Raw genomic sequence first — 22273 nt, 5'->3', positions numbered from 1 at the left:
GAATTATTCTGAAGGATCTAATCAGTGACTTCATTTTGTTTTATCGCACAATGGACAATCTTCCGGAGTAGCAAAACAAACCAAAATATTGGTTTGCAGATGTATAGGGTGAATACTTTCCATTTTCTATTAGCATCCGATGTCCTCGTTAGAGTTTCCTCCCCTCGAAATTCCCTAAAACCTAAAATGTGTTGAGATAACGTCTGCGATTTGGACCTTATTTAAATACTTATGTCAGATTTCTCCCTGACACTAAACGTCGGGGTTGTCACCCTGCCTTTCCAACTGATTTCATCACTCCATCAGTCTAGGTTATTTTGTGCTATTTATAGAGTCAAAAGATGGTCTAGGGTTGGTGCTGATTGAGAGGATTTTCCACCCTGTCAAGAGTAAAATCCTTCACATCACTACTATTTTTGACAGGAAAATACCCACATTTTATAGACACATTACTGACAGTGTGTCCTCAATGTACAATCTGTAATTATCCGCCGCTAGGGGTCTCTCAGTCCAAACAATAATGAAAGACGGAGCAATGCTGTCACTGCAGGTAGTTTATCCTGATAATGATTCCTCCAGTGTTTATTGTTCGGGAGGTTTTTCCCAGGAGCCGAATCATCCGCAGAGGTCTCTTACTCTCCAAAACAAACCGACCAGGTGATTTAAACCAGTATAAATATTGAATAAACAGTTTAATGGTAAAATCAGTGTTTCTCCGTTGCTGTTGGCTCATCATGGAGGGGCTGCTAGCTCAGCTCCTGCTATTCTGTGCTCATCTCTCTTTCTCTGAGAGCTAAAGCTCCAGATGTTCAGGGGTTTTTTATCGGGAGCCTAATTATTCACAGAGGTCTTCTCCTCTCCAAAGCAAATGGACCAGGTGATTTGAAGACACTGAATAAAGCACTTTCATGTTAAAAATCAATGTTTCCTAATCACTCTTTGTGGAGAGGTTGTTAGCTTAGCTCCTGCTAATGTGTGCTTACCTTTTTTTCGCTGATAACTTAAGATCCGGACGTTTAGAAGGTCTTCACCAAGAGCGGAATTATTAGCAGAGGTCTGTTCCTCGATTGAACAAATTGATTGGGTGATTTAAACCGGTAAAAACACTGAATAAATTAGTTTGACATTAAAAAAAATCTGGCTTTCTCCAATGCTGTTCTGCAGGCAGGAGGCTGGAGCCAAGATGCCACTTAGTTTGCTCAGTTTATTTCTCTGATGTAATAACACCTATTTTAAAAATTCATACAAGTTATATCTATGGTCTTAGACAGTCTAAAAACATAACTAAACATGAACAACTCTCTTCCAAGTCCAAAAACTGGAGTGCTAAAACTCAAACTTGTGATGTCATAAGAGTATAAAGTATGGAGTTGCTTCATAGACAATGAATGGTACATGACACAGAGCACCCAAGAAAATGTTCTGAGTACACAGACACATTTTTTATTTCAAAACTGAGGACACAAAATTAAAATAAAGCTCATTTGGGTATAAAAAAGAAAACAAATATTCTCTGGGTCCACAAAATCAGTCCGATATTTGTCCAAGGAGCAGCTCCAGACTTTATACCCCATGACATTTACAGGATCTGGTTAGTGCCAACGGTTTCTATTTGGTGACATTTTAAATGAGCCAAGTGATCTTTATGGAAGCGTTCATCAAACATGATGTGTTCAAGGACTGTCAAAAGTGTTAAAATCCAACTATAATTTTTGTGTTCACAATTTCTGGCTTTGGTAAAAGAGCTGATAATGGTGACTTTTAAAAAAACATATCTTTCAAGCCCACTTGCAGGTTTTGGGGTTCTTAGGGCATTTAAAATAAACACAAAATACGACCATTTAAAATTGAATTCCCCCCTCAGCCAAATATTGTGAACATATCCTTGGCAATGGAAATAACATTGGAATTCTTCATTTAGCTGGTGTTACTCTTTAAGATCCAAGATTGATGTCCAGTGACTTAAAATCTGTCATACGGTTAAAATATATAGTTAAAAACAACTAAGATCTAAAAAGTGTATCGTAAAACTGTGGCTTGAACTGGATAAAAAGTTATTTCTTGACAGATACTAGCAAACAACCACACCTTTGACAAATGCACAAAGGGGATATGATGCCTCTAACAGACGAAGGCGACCAAATGGCATAGACTGTGTTGATTAAAATTACATTCCTCTCACTTTGAACATTGTTGGAAACATTTGGGATCATGTAAATGCTCAAATCAACAAATTGTATAAAATGAGTCTAGTTGTTTAAGACATCTGAATGCAGATAATTTACATATTACATCTACACAAGTGTAGGAATGTCATTATTGCACTGAGAAACCATCAGTCAGCTATTTCTGAATTCTTACCTGGTAAAATAGATAATGGCTTCAGGAAATTGGCAGATAAAGGGCTAATTACTGTGGATCAGCTTTTCTGTGGGGAAACTTTGAAGTCAGATACAGGTACAGATACATGATGACTGGGAGCAGATGTGTAAACTGCCCTCTAATTTAGAAAGGATCTTCCTGCTGACTGTGGAGGGAATGATAAAAAATAATCTGATTGTCACTTACACAGAGGACTTCAAGGGTACTTAACAGGAAACACTGTGGAAACGAAACAGATATTGGATTAGAAATGAATATTATTATTACAGATGAAATGTGTAAAAAGACGTGTTGGGAGGGTCACAAGCTAACAAGCAGCCCTACCTGGAGGGAGTCTCAGTAGAGAGCTAAAATGAGAGTATTTTAGACGCTGTGAGATACAGCAGCACTTCTGAATTATGCTGGAGACAATGTGGAAGAATTGGCAACCATACCCATATTTTTTGGGGATTTACCCAAATTAGATAAATATTGGAGAGACATATTGGAGATTAAGACAATCATGGAGGTAGGCTTACCTTTAGAGCCAGCATTCTTTATACTGGGAGAGACTCCAGGGAACACTGACACCAAAAAACAGACGTATTTGCTTGGGGTGTTGCCGTTGATTGCAAAAAAATAGATCACAGTATTGTGGAGAAATGTAAGGCCACCAACTGTCCAACAATGGAGGGAAAGATCGAAGAGTGTATATTTGTAGTATCTAGTTAGCAAAATGTTGAGGCAGAGGGTACTTGCTGTAGCTCTGGTTGAGAGTGAGAGGCTGTCAGCAGATAGTTTGTTGGGCACAGGGAACAAGAGATCTGTGTGGGTACATGAGACCCTAAAAAAGAGGGTGGATCGACTGGGTTGTCGAAGAGTTTGACTGACACTGTCCTCATGTAACTGACGCCATAAATACAGGTGTGTTTGTGATTGTGTAACAGTGCAGATACAGTGGTGGTACAGTTTTTCTGACCTTTCTGTCTCTACCCTTCAGAGTTTCCCAACTGGCGTTTGAGTGTCTGGTTAAACATATGGATGACTGCATTTGAAAATTAGGTTATCTGTGTGTCTGTATCTGTGTTGCCTCTGTGAACACAATGTGAACAAGACAGGTCGATGCCAAGCTTACATTTGTTGTGCGATACATCATGTTTGTTCACTGACATATATGATTACATTTGATTGAATCTGAAAAAGACAAGTGCCAAAAAAAAGAAAAGCCATCAGTAAACTCCAACAGAGATCTGATCTCTGGCGATCATAATGTTCAGGTTGGATATCCTCCCAAGCTGTGACACCATATTCAAACAGCGGTGTGTCAGATCTCATTTGATTTGCAAGTGTCGTATTACACTGCTGGATTGGTGTCACATTATTTGATGTCTCATCATTATTCCAGTCTACATTAGACCCCCTATTACCGCTGGCAGAATAGCCCCACTCTTAATTTTCTAAATTAACATGTCCTTATGCTAATTGAATGGGGTTTTAATAGCTCTCAGTAGACTGAATTTAGAGCGAAAGAGAGGAAAGCTATATGAATGCCCCCATTGCCCACCCACATCTCCAGTAGACAGAAGATTTTCTTATTAAGTACTGATGGCACCTGCAGACGTCCATTAGGATATGAAGCAGACAAACGGTGTCCGAGCAGCGGGAGTATTCGCAAGCGTAAAGTGATTTATTTTTGTGCATTAAAATACAAATGTGAAACACGTGCCGTGATCGATATCCTGTTTCCTTCTCCTTTGTGTGCTCTGCTTATTGTAAAAAGGTCTAGAAAGAGGCAACACTCCACAGTTAGTTTCCGAGGAAGGTCTCCCTCATGGCTTTTAAAGCAAGCTGTCTGGGTTGTTCTGACGTATCGTCAGCTATTATTCCTGATGCCTCCCATGGGGTCGTCCTCTCCATAAACTCTTCCCCTTCACTGAGCCCCTGCCTCCCTTCACCAGCATGCTTGTTAAACAGACACACACATTAGTCTAACTCATGTTTCCTCCGAGGCCCACAAGCCTGCCAACCCAAAGCTCCTGCTTATCACTCAGCCTCTGCCCCATGTGTGTGCGTGTGTGTAAATAAATGTGTGTGCATAGCTGCTTGAACACATTTATACTCCTGCTCTGCCCTCAGATAAAACCTCTCGAAGTATGTGTACTTTCTTTATCCCAACATCCTACCTCTTAATTGCCGAGTGTGTTTGGTTTGTTTGGCTTGAACTGTAGAGGATTTGACCCAGAATCTATTAGCAGAGGAGCACATATGCAAATGTATCCACTTGAATAAAAATAGAGGTAACCTGCTAAATAAAGTATCGTATAAAAAAATATTTTGATATATGGTTTAACGTATCATCGCAACATATATTCAGACTCATCCGTGCTAAGAGGAATGCTGCCTTTGAGGCATAAATCTCTGCAGGTCAAATGGAGTTTGAAGGCTGACACATCGCTGCATCTGCATATGTAGAAGTTCCTCAAAAGTGTTGAGGTCAAGCACATCAGAGCTATTCTCAAGCATCAGATTGAGAAACATACCCCTGGGTAAGCTAAGCAACTGTAAGGAAACCCAAATCAAAACATGAGTGTGGGGAACTTAATCTGCAGAGCTAACAGACCGGATGTGTTACAGGATCCAGGCCTGTGCAGTGGAGCATCCTGTTTCCTATAGGACTATAAAGACATCAAGTCAGCTCCTGCATGAGCACAAACAGTATGCTCCTGCTAAACACCAGCAGCAGGCCATTACACCGCGATTAGTGAGAAAATAAACAGAGCAAGCCCTCACTGTTCAAATCAAATCTTCTAGTAATTTAAACTAAAGATTTTCTCATTAACGTCTCACTTGTGTCCAGTTGTTGGAGCAAGTTCACATTCAGGCTGTTATTTAAAAATCAGCTCTTGTTAGTTGTTTGTCGGCGGGTCATTTTAGGAATAGTCCCCTGGGCATGTTTTCTTATTAATAATTTCCTGACTTCACAAAGAGGATTTTCAAAATTGCACGCTGTGAAAAGCCCATTTGCCACATTTGTTTCGGGGGAAAGTGGTGACATATGATGGTCATGCAGCTTGTCTAAGCTAAAAATGAAACTCAAATGAAGTATTCCATCTAAGGACAAAATGAAAGGAGAAAGCCATTAAGGTTTTGCAAGCCTCAGTGGTAAGTTTGGCATACACAGGGGAGGACAGGTAAGACAAACAAGCACAATCTAAAAATCATTCATTTAAGCTATAGGGTTTGTGCTGTCTATTTGGATGTAAAAAGAAAACTGGATACAGCACTTTAGGTGGGAACTAATTTATTCCTACGGAAGTTGCCCAGTAATGCATGTAGCCAAAAAAGTTTGACTTCCCGTGTGTAAAATTGCCTTTCATTCTGTGGGGCTCACAGAGGAAGCGTACCAGAGACTTCTGCTGGCTGAGCAGCTAGCTTATGGTTAGCGCTCCGCTAACTTGACTGGGGATAAATTGATTTAATCGTGGCCCACCCCTACAAGGTACCCTTGGTGCGTTGGTTGTTGACATTCTGGCATGCCATGTCAAGTTCTGCCTGTTAAATGCCTTGTCTGCTAACCCTAGCAGCCCCTTGGCTAACTTTAGCTTGAAGACTTGAAACAGGGATAACAAAAGCTACAATGACTTTCTAAATGTCACCAGATTTGCCTGCTAACAAGTCTAAAGCTCACTAATTAACATGTTGTACATCGTAATTGTTTGATTGCTAAAAAAAAATAAAATCTTATAATGACAAGTTAGCTTAATCTTTGTGCAACACTGAGCAAACCGCTAAAGCTGTAATGATAACTTGATCAGTTGTCAACCATTAATTTAATCCCCAACTAATTTAATGTATGATTAATTGGTATGAGCTATTTTTAAGCAAAAAAAAAAAAAAGAAAATTTTTTGATTCCAGCTTCTTAAATGTGAATAATTTTTGGTTTCTTCAGGCTACTTCTCCATGGCAGTAAACTGAATATCTTTGGGTCATGGACAAAACATTTAAAGATGTCAACTTTGGCTTTGGTAAACGCTGATCGATATTTTATAGACCGTCTGCTAACGCTAGCAGCCCCTTGGCTAACTTTAGCTTAAAGACTGGAAACGGGGATAACAAGCCACACTGACTTTCTAAATGTCACCAAATGTGCCTGCTAAAAACTCTAAAGCTCACTAATTAACATGTTACATCATAATTGTTTGATTGCTAAAAAAACAAAATCTTAAAATGACATGTTAGCTTAATCCTTGTGCAACACTGAGCAAACCGCTAAAGCTGCAACAGTTGTCAACTATTAAATTAATCGGCAACTAATTTCATGTATGATTAACTGGTTTAAGCAATTCCTAAGCAAAAAAAAAGGGAAAAATTTTGACTCCAGCTTCTGAAATGTGATTTTTTTTTTTATTATAGGATTGTCATCTTGGGCTTTGGTAAACACTGATTGACATTTTCACATTATTGTTTTTTTGACATTTTATTGACCAAACAACTAATCGAATAATCAAGACAATAATCAACAGCTGATAATAATCGTTAGTTGCAGCCCTATCAGCACTCCCTAGCTTTATATTCAGCATACAGACATTATGGTAAGTCTTCTCTTAGCAAGGAAGTGAATAAGTGCGCTTCCTAAAATGTTGAACTATTGCTTTAATGATGGCGAAGCTTATTTTTTAACCTTGGTCGTAACTTTTTTCTTTGTGCACTTAATCCTTGAGGTTTTAGTGAAGCTTTCAAAAGGTTTGTTTCAGATGCTTTTTGGCCCTAATTAATGGTAACCCTTAAGTGACACTAAAACTTTAGTTTTAAGGTACTTACTTTCTATGTAATTACTTTCGCTAATGTGGCTTCCGTGTTTTATCCAAATCAATTGAAAATAAAGAAATAAAGACACCTCTCTTTAAAGTGTTAAGTCCATTAACCTCTGACAGAAATGCAGTCTAGGATGATGTCTTCTTTATATTAAAAATCCTTTTCAAGCTGATCTTGAGGAGGAGCATGCCAAACCAAACCCTGTCTTCTAAACCAGTTCTGCTCATAACAACAATCTCCTTCCTTCTCTTCCCTGTGTCTCACCCCAGAGGTACACTGGACTGCTTCCAATTACACTGCACCACAGTTTCAGACCCAGATGCAGAATATTTGCTTGTTAAAAAGATTCTAAAATCGCACCAGATGCTCACTGTTTAACCACTAGAATTAACCCTTTCTGGGATGGGATCCAGATTCAATATCTTTCTCAAACACAACCTTTCCCCTGCAGTCATTAAAAAAAACCCAGTGCAGGTTTGTAGATTTTTGGCGTGTTAAATATTACTACAGCAACTGCCTCCAGTGCATAAACTGCTATAAAGTGAAATAACTTATAAAATGAGAGCATTAGAAAAAAAATGAAAAGGCAGGGTTGCATAAAGGGAATTTAAAGGGTGATTCTAACATGATAACTTGTTAATACTATGCTCTTGTGATGTCTCGGCTCAGTAAAAGACTTGTGTTACAGCCTAGAGACGGCGCAGCTGTGTCTTAAAATTGTTCAATAACATTGTAAAATCAATATTTAAGCTCAAAGGCAGCCCTGTAGAAGATGCTTGTATTGAAATTAATGCCTTGAGCACCATTTTAAACTTTGAAAATGTAGCCTGTGCCACATACACTGATTAAACAGATTTTTTACTGTAACACTGCAGCATGGTGCATCATACAGTAACCTGAATGACAGCAGGGGCGGTGGTAGTGGTAGTATGCTCAGCACCTCATCTCACAATCACAACGGCATCAACAACCTCTTCGTATTCATTCTGAATGATAGCATCAGAGCAAATTGTGTCTGGCTTTAATCTCAGGAGAAACATGTCAGGTGAATCTTGATGAAGCTACGTCTTTGCTACAAGCTCTTTAGATGCTCGTCTAATCAAAGCCGCACCATGCTGCTAGCCCGCGGCTCTGCTGTCGAAAACCCCTGGGGGATTAAAGTTGATTTCCCTTTTGGTCAGAGTCGCTCTTGTGAGGGTCCAACTCACTCCGGTGCAGGGCGAGAGCACTATCCTTGCCACTGATACCTAGCTTACTGTTGTTTGATGCTGGGCATGTCTCTGTGGCGCCCCAGCTCATCTATCACAGTAACTGTGAATGGCGGACGGGGACGGCAAAGGAACAGAGGCAGGCTGCTCCGACCCTCCCTTTTCTCACTATATACTTAGTAATCTGTGCCGAGGCTATTCCCTCAATGGAGAATGGAGACCTTGTGTTCTGAGGCTCCAGATGGGCAAAAACAACACAGCACACAGCACTGAGACTTTCCAGTGAGATAACTAGAAAGGCTGGGAGGATATTGTGCATGCTACCGTTTTGTGTGAAAATGATTAAATTGTAACGTGATAATAATAACAAGTTATTTTTCTCTTTCTGCTTCTTACTCGGAGCAATGGACTCGTACATGAGTGCAATATTTTCTGGAACAGTTTTGGTTATCTCACATGAGAGATCTCTGGATTTGTCATTGTTTCCCTCGCTGATTTGAAGTTGGCAAATTTGGAAAGGATGATGTCACGCATTTCTGTGCCCCACTCAGAGATGAGCAATACTTGTATCAGAACACGGTGACAGTTGGCAGGTTGTTTGCTTGTGTTGTCAGGCCACTGTCAGTCAGATCTGATCAAAACACACCCACACTGTCGTGATGAAGCAGATTATCATATGTTGAACTATGAGGCAGAAAACATGCCAAGCAGTGGCAATAGTCATATTTTGCTGTGGCTGGGTGGTGTGTCAATGTCTCTCAGGCAGGAAGAAATTCTGTCACATAGGTCAATGTGTCACAGGCGTCGTAGGACCCTGTTTACTGTATCCCAACTTAAAGTTTGACAGCATACAGGCAACTGCACAACAGCTCGCCGTAGGTCACATCTCGCTACTGCTATGTGTGTTTTTGCCGTTAAAGCTGTAGTTGGTAACCTTCATGAAAATAGCTTTTTGTCATATTTGCTGAAACTGTTACTGTAATCACAACGTACATATCAAAGTTGCTCTTGGAAAAAATCCTATTCTTCTGCCCTCTAGAATTGTTTCTAATGGTATTACTACATGTTAATGAAAACAGCCATTCAGAGCAAAGTCGTTTATAATGTAGCATTTATCATGGTAATCACTGCGGTCAAACTGTTAAACTAGGCAGTGCTGATCAAATATGAATTCAGATTCTGTAACTGCATTGCCTCAGATGTTTTCGAAAACAAATTTTAGTGTACTGTTTAGCTGTAAAATGAGGACGTTGGTCCGGGCGGTGGGCGGTGCGATTACCAGCCAACCCTACCATTTTTCCCGGGAGAATCCTGTTTGTCATTGCCCTTTCCCGGTTTGCTCCTGGGGTCACAGTTCTCCCATATTTCTCCTGATTTGGCAAATTTTCTCACCTTTTTTTCCTCAATGATATCACAACCTGTTTTTGACACTGTACAGAATGTATAGGCCCTACGACTCTAAAAGTCTACTGTTTTTGCCCCTTTGGCGCTCCCCCCTCTCTACCTCCTTCTTTGGCCCTCCAGGACTGCAGAGGGGCACCCGTTGGGCCTGCATGAGTTGGATGTGGCTGCCAGTGGACACCTCGTCTTTGTGTTAACTGTGTTACGCATAAGGGGCGGGGCACTTTTTCAGGGGCTTTGAAGGGTGTCTTAGGGGTTGGGGGATCCTGCTTTGCCCTCCAAAGTGGGGTACCCAGCTGTCTTCCAGAGCTGGGCCTCCCATTTGCCTAGCTCAGGCATCTACAGTAGGCTGTGGGTCCCTGGTCTTGTCTAAAGGCCTTTGCACACTGAGGGCCTAATTCACAAAGAATGAACTGCGGCCACTGTGAGGGCCTAATTCACAAAGAATGAACTGCGGCCACTGATAGCACCTTGAATTGCACTTCACTTGCACCCACAGTTTGCTCCGTTTTAACGTCCTATTCACAAAGGATATTGCGCTAATGATATACCAGCGCAAACACGCCCACAAAGTTTGGCAGCTGAGTGCAGTTTGCCCCTGATTTGCCCCTGATTGCACTTAGCCACATGGCATGGCATGGCATGGTAAGTGTTTGGCAAAGTACTGAATACCCTCATGTAGTGATGTCTGCTGGTGAGTCAGTCTAACAGTGTCGGATGGGGTGAGGCTGTGGATTTGACCAAGTCTGACCACTTTATCACTATTCCCTCTCACTTGTAGCTGTTTTTTTCGTTATCTTTTGAATTTAATATGAATTATGGAACCGTTTTTGTTCACGTTTGTTGCCCCCGTTTCGTAAAATAAATTATTGAAAGTTGCTTTTGAAGTGCGTGACAGAAGTGCGTCTTGAGAACGACCGCAGACTGTCACCTGTTCAACGCATCAATATCTGCGGATGCCATAAAAGTAATGATTATAATAATAATGTCAAAATATTATTTACAGACTGATTTAACAGACGATCACTGCTGCCACGATCACTGGAAAGTCTGGGCGAGAGGCTTCCACAGAGGAGCGCCGAGTTTGCAACAGCTTTCTAAAGACGTTATTTACTTCACTCAAACTGCGTGTGGCTATTAGCGCTGGTGTTAGTGAATTAGACGTTGTTTATCAATGAGGCTCATTTGCATAGAGAGGGAGAGATTTTTGCGCCAAATATATGCATATTACCTCATTTAAATACGTGCAAATAACACCGGAGCACCGAGACACAATCTGCTTGGCAGCGCAGTTAGTGGAGCATTTCACCCTCTGCGCGTGCTTTGTGAATTAGACGGTATCTGTTTGCTCCATTTTTATCGGTTTAGTGGCCGCAAAAGCCATGCAATCCTTTTGTGAATTCGGCCCTGAGTCTTAAATGGCTAAAAATAAGTAGAATCTCACATTGTGTCAGTCATGTTTGCACATTGAGTCCGAAACTTTTATCCGTCATAAAAATTTTTAGGAACAGGTTCGATTTTCTGTTTTTTTTTTGCCTAGATTGACCGCAGTTCACGAGCAGTGATTGACATTAAATAACACGATAATACCGGCATGTCATCAGTATTGGCCGATACTAGCTTTAAAATTAACTATTGGAATCGGCCAACATGCTTTGTCTTATTTTGCACAATGAATGAATATTACATACATTCTAAAGCATTGTATTTCATGTCTTCATCTGCCGGTGGACCATCATGCATAATATGATGTTAATTCCACTACAGAAGAGACTTGATGATCACTAAAATTAGGTGGTGAAAAAGTAGATATATCAATATTGGTATTGGTTATTGGACAAATAAGTTACATATTGGCATATTGGAATACGGCAAAAAAAATCCAGTGTTGTGCATCCCTTTTCCATGGGCCATGGTAGATCTAAAAAATGCCACTAGAGGCAATAGGAGGAGGAGGGAAATTTCTTTTTTTTTTGTATCTGTCTCGTGTACTACTGTGTGTATGAAGTGACAATTTCAATGTTGCTTATTTTGTCACAAATTTTTAATATTAAAGTGAAATACTTAAGATCTGAAACCAAGTTTTTAGGGGCTTTAATCCATAAAACTACACTGAAATTATGAAAACATCAAATTTAATTGCACATAGTGTATGTACAACAAAGCCTTGAACAACAAACCACACACTTGACACAAATGGATCCAGCTGACAAAGGATACAGGCCTGTCTGTGGCAAGGAAATAGTACAAAACATCAAATAGTGGCCTTTAACTACACAGTTTGTTTGCCTCGTACTCCACGTAGTTTGGTTGTCTGGCACTGAAAGCTTGCAGGGCAGTGAGTATCCTGGTCACGTCTGCACTGGACAGTTTGAGTCTGTGGCGCAGCAGACAGGCGAACAGATCCACGTGAGGGGCCCCTGGAGGCGAGAGGCGGTTAACCCTGTAGCGCAGCTCCACCAGCTGCAGCAGGGCCGAGTCCTGTGATCCCTGAGTGTACGGGTAGTCTATCTGCAGAATCAGGTCCTGGATTGCCTCGGGGTCAAAGTGCACGCTGTATCCGAACAGCTGCATGCTGTTCACTTTCATGTAGCCGATGTTGTTAGACGGCTCTGTTGCCTCCAGAGGCTCATAGTACACCGTCATGTTCTTGTTTCCTCCTGTCACTCCCACGGGGTCCCTGATACGACTCCTCAGGTAGAAATGAACCGTCTCAAAAAAGCTTTTCCATCTGTTTCCTAGAGTTAAAGTCCAATTATAGCAGTCCAGGGGGATATCCAGCTTGGTTCGCTCCCAGTCTGGGTATCCGTGCTGACCTATAGGCATGGTCCAGCTCTCTGAATGGCTGCCCCCGAAGGGATTCACAAACAGAGACAACGCCGGCTCCAAAGTGCTGTTTCTGGTGAGGCAAAACTGAAGGGCGAGTCCGAGGAGCATATGAACGCGGTTGGACTTCACTCGATTGCTCTTGAGGGTGAGCAGCATTCTTTTCCTCCAGGACGGGTCAAACCAAGTGTTTACACGCACATCATTGCTCACAAACACAGCATGCAGAGCGATGCGTGGGTCTCGCCGCTGAAGCAGGTAGCGCAGCTCCAGATCCTGCAGGTCTCGGTCACTCTCTAAGCCCAGGTAGGGGTCCGTAGGGTCGGGAACAGCAGGCCGACAGGCTCCCTGGGTCAGGGTGAAACCGAGGTTGCAGCTGGAGCATCGTGTCCTGTTCTCTGTGGAACAGGAGGCGCAGCGGACACCGTCACCCACAGAGCAGGGAATGAGGCCTTGACAAGGTGGATGGTTGTATTGGCAGGAGCAGCTGCGGCTCTCATCACTGTAAGCACCAACCTGGTTGTTCTCACTGCAGTATAAAATGGAGAGGGCGTAGCTCAGCCAGAAGTGCAGAGGCCTGAGGACGAGATGACAGCTGTGTTAAACACTTCAGGTTTACAGACACAACGCTTCTGTATTGGCTATTACAGAGTGATTCATATTTGTTTCTTTGAGTGTTTGTCATTGTTTTTTGTGAATATGCAATGAAGGAAATATTTTGACCATGAAGATTAATCCTGTCTTTCACAAAAAATATGTGTTGTTTTGATGTGCGGCAAAAACAATTTTAGTCAAACTCCGACTCAGCTGGAGTTCCAGAAGAAAAAAATCAGATCAAAATGAATATTTTAATCTATTGAATTCCCCCTCTGTAGTGCAGATGGGTGGGGATGACACACATACAAAAAGATGCACATACATACTTATTTTGTTCTTATTCTGTTTTCTTTTGTTTCAGGTTTATACTAATTTTACAGCAGATACAGCCCAATGAAATCATAGTAAAGGTGCTGTATGTAACTCTGGAGTTTCATTCTCATGTTGTCAAATACCGGTGCTTTGGGTCAGGTTGTTCTCATGCACTATTTGCACATATAACTATGAAAAGTAATGCACCACAATTCGTAAATAACCCATGTAATCATGAGCCAGTAATGTGTGTATAACCCACTAATCGGGAAGGCTGTGATCACATGACCAATGTACTGGCAGGAGTAAAGAGGAAAGTAATATAAAGAGCAAAAGTCTTCCTAATGAGGCAGGTTGGGGTGGATGGGTCAAACAAGAACATGACTTTGCCCCAGGAGACTAGTGTTCATGTGCCATGTGAAACCTTTGAGTTATTTTAGGGTACGTTGTCACCATGTTTCTTTTCCTTAACCCAACATATCCAACTTAACTTTACGTAACCTTACTTGCCTAGACCTAACCTATGAAACCTTCAGTTAAGTTCATACGTTGACGTGATGACGCCATTCTTGGGATGGTAATTTGTGGGATGCTTATTTGTAAGGATATCGTATGAAAAACAGACAATTTTTTTCCCAGGAAATCACTGCTCAATAACCATGTGAAACCAAGTGAACTGAGTTATTTTAAGGGACCCATTTTCTTTTCCTGAACCTAACCCACATATCTTTATTTGCCTAAACCTTACTGTACGTAACGTGTGTAACTTTATGTGAAGTACATAACGCAACAACACCCAACCTAAACCATCTAAACCTAACCTAAGTAACTTTACTTGCCTAAACCTAACCTACATAACTTTACACCAAGTATGTAACTATATGTTAAGTACGTAACATGACAACTAGGGCTGTCCCCACTAAGTGGAAGATTTGAAACATCAGGCGAAGACCCCTCAGTCGACTGAGATTCCTTCAAGTTGAGCAGTCCTTTCCCTTTTTTTGTAATTTATTTTTTGATCATTTAGTGTGCAGTGTACTTCTGGAGACACTTTGGTCCCCAAATTTAGCTGCAGAGTGAGCGCTCCTCGCTTTCACACTGCTCTTTGATACAGACAGCTGCAGACACAGAGGCAGCTGCCCGTAGGAGGAGAGGTTATCTTCCGCCTTCTGTGTAGAAGTGGTGAATTTACACCTCACAGATACCGCCCCTGGCTTTTGTTTGATATCTAGTGTTGGCAAAAGATGTTGTTGCCATTGATGTAATAAGAGACCTGGATACAGCATTGGTGGTGGGCCTTGTTCATTCTTCTGAAAGTTGCTCAGTGGCACATGAAGCCAAAATTGCTCTATTTCTGCAGTATGAAATTACCCAGATAATCGGCACTGCTATCACATCATTGGGGCCATAGAGCAGGCGCCTATGGGAGTTATGGCAGCTGAGTGTGGCTTAGAGGCCAACTTCTGTCGGCCGAACGGCTGACTTCCAGTTTCTGGCTTCGCTAACTTGTATGGGGGTAAAATAAATCAATTTTGCAGCTCTTTTAAACTTTAGAAATGTTCTCGGACCAAATAGATTAAATCTTGACAGTGGAATGAGTCATGTTGATGGGGTTGTGACACTCAAAAAAACGTATCCACGGATTTATAGATGTCTCTTTCTTTATGTAAGTCTATGAGAAGAAGTCTTTCTGGGCCCAGTGGCATCACATGACAGACCCCGGAAATTGTAGTACCACTGTTTGGCCACTATAAAAATTGGCTTCAAAGCCCGGCACAGTTCCTGGGGGCCTGGTTGTTGCACATTTCTGATCAGTCATTAGCGTAGTAAGCTTGTTTATTATATTACGTGAAGGTCACTGTCATATGGACGTTCTGCTGAACCCTGTTTAAACTCTCAAACACTATATGGGAAAAAAATAACGAATAGTTGAATATTGGTTTTGAACAGCCAAATCTGATTCGACTGGCTTAATTCTGAGTCAGGTACAGCCATAGTGATGATGACATTCATGGGGCGCTAATTTATTGGATAATATACGAACCACTGTATGAGGACACTTTGTGTATGGTAGTCAGATCGAATCACCAAACCAAAGTGTCAGTATTTGACGACCTGGGAATGAGACTTAACAATCAACTACCTTTCTCCAGGGTTACATACCACACTTTAAAAATACAATTACGATGTGAAAATGAAAACCACAAATACTCAGTTTTATATGGACAAAAAAACCAAACAAAAAAACAGACTTAACCACTGACCCTAAACCGCTATTGAATTCTTTTTTACAAGCAGAGGGGGTGTGATAAAGACGTGTAATTGGATTGTGGACTGAGGAGGCAGTGCCTGCACTTGACTAGTGAGCTGATGGATTGTGTCATTTAGTTAATTTCCCTGCCAGAAATAGCTATCAACATAGAGTGCACATGAGAGAGACATAAATCTGAGTGAAGTTATGACCACAGTGGTCTCTGATAGACTGCTAAAATAGAGTATCCAGGTGGGAGTGCTGCTGAAGCAGCAGCTGTAACAGTAAAAAAAATACAGTCATAAATATAAGCAAAGTCGTCATGTATTACTGGCCACGGCAGCTTAAATTCCTGGATGTGATTCGGTTAAAATAAATGGATTATTATATGAGGATTTTTAAGGCGCTGGATTGATTGTGATGCTGTTTAAACCTGCAGACAGTGAAATGCGTCTGTTTGGCCAAACATGATCCCGTTTGTCTTTCCCCCCGGGTGGAACAGAGGAGCAGCTTTACTCCTGTCAGCACTTTTCACCTCACTCCACAACTACTTTTCCTCAAGTGCCTTCTAATAAGTACCGTCCCGCTCTGCTGCTTTCTCCCAGCGCCCGGCGCATAAATCATTTTCATAATTATAAGTTTTGGGGAGCACCTTGGGTTAACAGGCTGCAGTATAAATATTCTCTTCTCTTGTTCTCGCCTTGCCTCTTACCTCGGCCTCTGCAGGACTATTTTGGGCTGTTTCCGGCACCTCTTGCTGAGGCCGAAGAGCTTGTTAGCGGTGCGGCGAGCTTTGGTGAAAAGCTGGGCGCTACTGGTCTCAAGCTGCTTGTAGCGCTGGAGCAGGCTGGCATCCGTCCTCCACATGTGTTCCACGACAGATGTGTTTACAGCGTAATGGGTTGGCAGTTTCCCAACAAAGCTTTGGAACTCCTCTGGTAGGGAAAAAGAACATGAATAAGTAAACTCTGCCTGTGGCTATGAGCCGCAGGGTAACAATATCCCAAAAAACTGTCGACTCCTCATTGTTTGTCCCAGAAAAGCAAACAGCTCAAGAGGAGAAATAACAGCTGCAACATGCCAAGAAAGCGTGTTTTGATTTTCTTTGGAGGGAGGAATGCTGATCTCATGAGCATGTCAGAGAACAAACTCCTTTCATATTTTGTTTCTGTGAAAAGAAATATATGTTAATCACCACCTGTTACCTGCTTGCAGTACTATACACCATCAAAGCAACTGGTCTCTAATTAGGCATGAGTGACACTGAAAGCAAAATTGCTATTCCTGCTTTCAAAAATGTGAAGTAGGGAGGGACAGGCACAGTGACTTAAATCACATGTGTCAAACATAACAAAAAATGATGTGAGTCTGAAAAGTTGCCTGACATTTTCTGATACAAGAGGAAACTTTTCTAACGGTGACACATCTGTGTTTCATCCGGTACAAATTATTTCACAAACGTGCACACATTAAAGCATTCCAGTCTCTGTCACTCTCTTCATACATTCCTTTTAATTTGAACAGGCTGAATTAAAGGGAAAAGCCTTCCCTCGAATATAATGAAACGAGATGCCACATGGCTTGTGGTGCTCAAAGCACCAAAAACACACTTAACAGCAATGTCTCTTTGCAGAAATCATGACCCAGTTACTCAAGATAATCTATAGGAACCAGAGTTCATGTTAACCAAATATTTTCCAGAACAAAAGAGTACTTCACACATCTATTTCATAACAGGTGCATAGGAGAGGGATGAGGGATGGCCTTCCCATGTTTCCGTCATTATGTATTTATTTATTTTTTTAGCTCATATTTTGGCCTTTTTTTGCCTTCATTGGATTTGATATGATAGTCTAAGTGTGATGGGGGGAGAGAGGGGGGATGACATGCAGCAAAGGGCCGCAACCTGAAAATAAACCTGCGGCCGCTGTGGCAAGGACATAACCTTCGCATATGGGATGCCTGTTCTATCTGCTATTAAAAGAAATTTAGTCAACGACGAAAAACATTTTGTTGCAAGTTGTTGACAAACTCCCGCTAATTGTCTGACTTGCAAAAACAATAAATTCATTGCGACATTTCAGTAACTAGACCCTCATCCCTCCTACCAGTGGGACGTGCCACACTGGTAGGAGAGCCCTCCTGAGAGAATCGCCACCTTAACCTGGTGGAGGGGTTTGCAAGTCCCCATGGGAGATGTGTTGTCCAGGGCTAATATCCTCTGGTAGGGTCTCCTAAGGCAAAGTGGTCCCAGGGGAAGGGCCAGACATTGAGCGATTCATTAAGACCCTGATGACTTTCGGACACTGAGTACCTTGCCTGGTGTGGGGACACCGGGGCGCCACCCTGGAGCCAGACCTGGGGGTGGAACTTGCCAGCGAGTGACTGGTGGCCAGGCCGGGCTGGGCCAGGCTTAGCCAGAACAAGTTACCTGCTGCCACTGGCCTATGGGCCCACCACCCGCAGTGACAGGAATCAGGGTCGTTCCTATATCAGGAACCGTTATTACATAACCTTCGGAATGAGCCACAACTTGCATGCATGCACATGCCTCATAGGTGCGCTCCAGTATTCAAACAAATCACACCACTCCATATAAATGCACAATTTAATAGCTTGTTCTACATATTAATTATTACAAAATAAAAATGAATGATTGATAATTAAATGCTGTTAAATATGTCTCATTATCATTAAAAATGGAAATTAAAGTGACGGGTAATGATAGACTATGATGCAATTATACAACCCTGTCCATCAAAATGATGGGCAGCGAGGAAGTCTAACACAACTGTATTAATGTGCACAAGCAAGTATGCAACTAGCTAAGGTTACAGTTCAGCTGATGAGGACGCCATTAATGATAACATCTCATTCTGTCACAGGCAGGAGCTTTTCATCTGTGAATAGATGCACACTTTCTTCTACGTGGTGATACAGTTGGCAGGTATAGTTTGGTAGACAGAAAATAGTTCCTACATGAAACTGCTCACAACAAGGTCTGTGGATTATCTTGAGTAACCAGGTCATGATTTCTGGAAAGAGACATTGATGATGAGTTTTTCAAATGTATTTTTTGGCACTTTGAGCACCACAAGCTGAGTGCCATGTAGTTCTATTATATTCTAGAGAAAGCAGACATCTCTACGGCTGATATCTCCAACACTCTGCAACTCACACTAAAATAATCTAGATTGATAATCAGCACTACAGGTAAGAGAGGAAAATGTGTAGTTTTGAGTTTGGGGTGAACTGCCCCTTTAAAATAAAAAACTGACACAAACCTGAAACACTCAGTATGAGCACCACAGGGGTTTGTGTCACAGGAGCTTTCTACAAACATCAATACATCCTGCCATGATACTGTAATAGTATAGCCATATAAACTTTGCCTCTTCTAACAGCAGGTTCCTCTTCCCTTTTTGTGCCACAAACAATCAATCAGAGCTGCAAATATCTGCGTAAATTGCTGTGTAAATGCCAGTCGGGGCGACTAATCTCCTGGTATGGTGTGTTTATGGTAATTATAGCACTGTCTCAAAATTAATGCAATAATATATTATTAGATGCTTGGATGCAGGCCAGCCTTTGTGTAACTGTTGGTCCATTTAAGTGTGTAGATGCCCTTTTCAAGAGCGCAGAGCTGAAATGACTATAAGAGCCATGAATGAGGGGAATACAGTGTGCTCTTATACACCAGGCCTCTCAATCAATGACATACAATCAATGAAGGAGCTCCACAGTGGTGCAGAGTTACATTCACCATCCATGATGATAAGCTCAGTGGTGCTCCAGCTGTAGTGGTTAGCTCAATACTGAAGTGGAGTAGTTCAACATCATTATGATTTCATATTCATATTTTTCCCTTTTATCATCTTTTTTCATTTATTTTTTGTATGTTTCATACCCTTTTATGTAGACAGCATATTTGCAGAATACATTATTATAAGTATATATTAAAGATTATTATTTTAGAGATATACGATGCAAGATACAAAAAAACAATGTATAGACTCGTACAAAAGTAATCAATTATCAGATATGACCATCAAGTGTCTGGTGGTGTATTTAGCTGCACAGACTCTGCCCTCTGCCATTATGAACCAACATCACAGAACTAGTGATGACAAAGGTTGACTGTTGCAGCGTATCAAACACGATGTGTGAGTTTGAATGCTAAAATATTTTGTGTTGACTCTCTTCATACGTGTGAATAATGTGTGTCACACAAGCGTAAAATCACTGAAAAGATGTATAAACTTCTGCCGGTATGTCCTTGGCGTCATACATCCCAGAGGATCTCAACGCTGATTGGCTATTGCAGCGCGAATTGGTCACTGAAGTTCAGATATTTCAACTCTCGCGAATAAGTGTATGACGCGAAATGGCGCTACTTGTTTAATTCGGACCATTTAATTCACGTATTTCGCGTCATTCTCGTCCTGTCCATAGCGCTGCCTGGCAAAAATTTGCGTCTAATCACGTCTTTACATTGACTTTACATGTAATCCACTCACGCAAAGTGTCTTATTCGCGCCTGGTGTGAACACAATATAAGTCTCAGCCAAAATGTTGCACTTGAACACACCGCAAAGACAGCCAACACCCAACTTGCATGTACATTTTGCGCCTGTATGAGAGGAAATCCATACCAGCAGGTGGCGGTAGTCTGTACTAATTGGTTTGTCAAGGGAAACAGACAGGATAGATTCAAGATGCTAGTTAGCCAGTTAGCACATTAACAGAAAGGAGAAGACAAAGAGCAATGTTTGTTCTCTGTTTGACTCTTAACAGAGGGGTAACGCAAAAATGGGATGAAACGGAGCAGTTCTGTTGATATCATCCACAACTTTTAACAATTGAAACACCAAAATAACTGTTCTAATGTGTAATGACCTGAACTGAACCAGACTCCTGGGTGGAAACAAGGCTGTAGGTGCCAGTGGTTTGCTTATAACCCTTTTACATCCAAATTAGCGCGCATATGCAGGTTTTTAAATACAGAAAAACTCACTAAAAATAGGCTACAGACTCCTTTTTCATTGCCAATAGACTAGAGTAATGTACATGGCTCTGCAGTAGACAAGCATGCTTGCCTGTGTCACGTACAGACCAGAAAACAGGTTAATAAACAGTAGAAAGTAGCATGGAGGTCAGGGAAAATGTTGGTTACTTTTTTTTATATATCTTTTATTTATCCAGTCTCTTCAAACTCAGCGCAAACTAATTTGAAACAATGGAGAACGAGGTAGTGGTGTGCTCGAGGGCTGTTTGTGTCATATGAAACTCAAGAAAATCACAAGTGCTCTTGAAGAAAAGTGTCAGCATATGGGAAGGACAAATGAACTTCAGGCACTCATGCATGGAGCAGGAACAAATGCACTTGAATTAAGTTAAAAAGCCATTGAAAAGCACCCTGATGAAAACCTGTTTTTTAATATAAGCACCATGTTTTTGAATAAAGGCTTTTTAACTTAATTCAAATGCATTTGTTCCTGCTCCATCTATAAATGCCTGAAGTTCATTTTTTCCTCCAATATTTGAAACTTGGAATGCATGAGAATATCGGCACGTCATCGTTATTGGCTGGTATCTGCTTTAAAATTAACCATCAGTATCGGCCAAAATGGTATTTCTTAATTTGCACAATGGCTGAATATTACATACACTGAAAAGTATTGTATTTCAGGTCTCCATCTGCTGTTGGGCCATCACGATAACAGTTATCGGTCAAATGAGTTGTTACATATCAGCATATTGGATATCGGCAAAATCCAATATCGTGCATCCCTATTTGAAACAATGTTTGAGCGCTGCTTGGGTGGAGACAGATGGTATTTTGTGGTGGTGTGTCATTGCATCTAATCGGTAAAGGGGCTAAAATTACCTTCACCCAGGTGTTGTATTTCCATCATTGCCTGTTGGAGCCAGAGCTGATAAATACACGTGACTACAGCAGAGTCATTTGACTTGTGTGTGAATACCGATCGTAACCTTTCCCATTACATACAAAAGCCAGTGCAGTGGGAGGGGGGCTGTTGTTAGCCTCCTAAAGTATTGGCTTTTCATTCATATGTACAAGCAGTGTAGGCAGGGGGGTCCAAGTATGAATGTTGTGATTGCAAACAGTTACCAACATAGTATACCTTTAAATTACTGACAATACTTCAGAGTAACAGTCTAGGATTTTGGGGAATAAATCCCATATTCGAGTGAGATGAGGCAAATATGCGTATTTTTGGATAATGTTGAACTATGCCTTTAATTCCACTTTCTATTGTGATTCTTCACAGCACTTTGGTGAGAACAGATGGACTCTTTAAAAATATCTGTGTATGTTCACACACTGCAGCCCTGAGCACCTAGAGAACACCAGAAGCCTCATTTGATTTGACACAATGACTGACAGGTCTCTGGATTCAGCGCCTGGCAGCTGGCAGTGTTCAACAGCCAAGAATGCATTTAGAACAAAAACAAAACATGTTTTTCTTCACGCTGGCT

At 41.3% G+C, this 22273-nt stretch overlaps 1 protein-coding gene across 1 annotated transcript in view; it reads right to left on the bottom strand.

The window, feature by feature from the left end:
- Positions 1-11894: 11894 nt before the first annotated feature.
- Positions 11895-22273, bottom strand: part of LOC126383012 (BMP/retinoic acid-inducible neural-specific protein 3-like) — a 41030-nt gene continuing 30651 nt past the window's right edge. The window contains exons 7-8 of the mRNA XM_050033361.1: positions 16485-16707; positions 11895-13189 (exon numbers count right to left, since the gene is read on the bottom strand). Of these exons, the coding sequence (XP_049889318.1) occupies positions 12055-13189; positions 16485-16707 (1358 nt within the window). The 3' untranslated portion in view covers positions 11895-12054. The remainder of the gene's footprint in view (positions 13190-16484; positions 16708-22273) is intronic.

Source organism: Epinephelus moara, chromosome 21 (genome assembly GCF_006386435.1).
Source record: "Epinephelus moara isolate mb chromosome 21, YSFRI_EMoa_1.0, whole genome shotgun sequence".
Taxonomy (NCBI): domain Eukaryota; kingdom Metazoa; phylum Chordata; class Actinopteri; order Perciformes; family Serranidae; genus Epinephelus; species Epinephelus moara.
The sequence above is the reverse complement of the archived record's forward strand: the minus strand, read 5'-3'. Positions and strand labels throughout refer to the sequence as shown.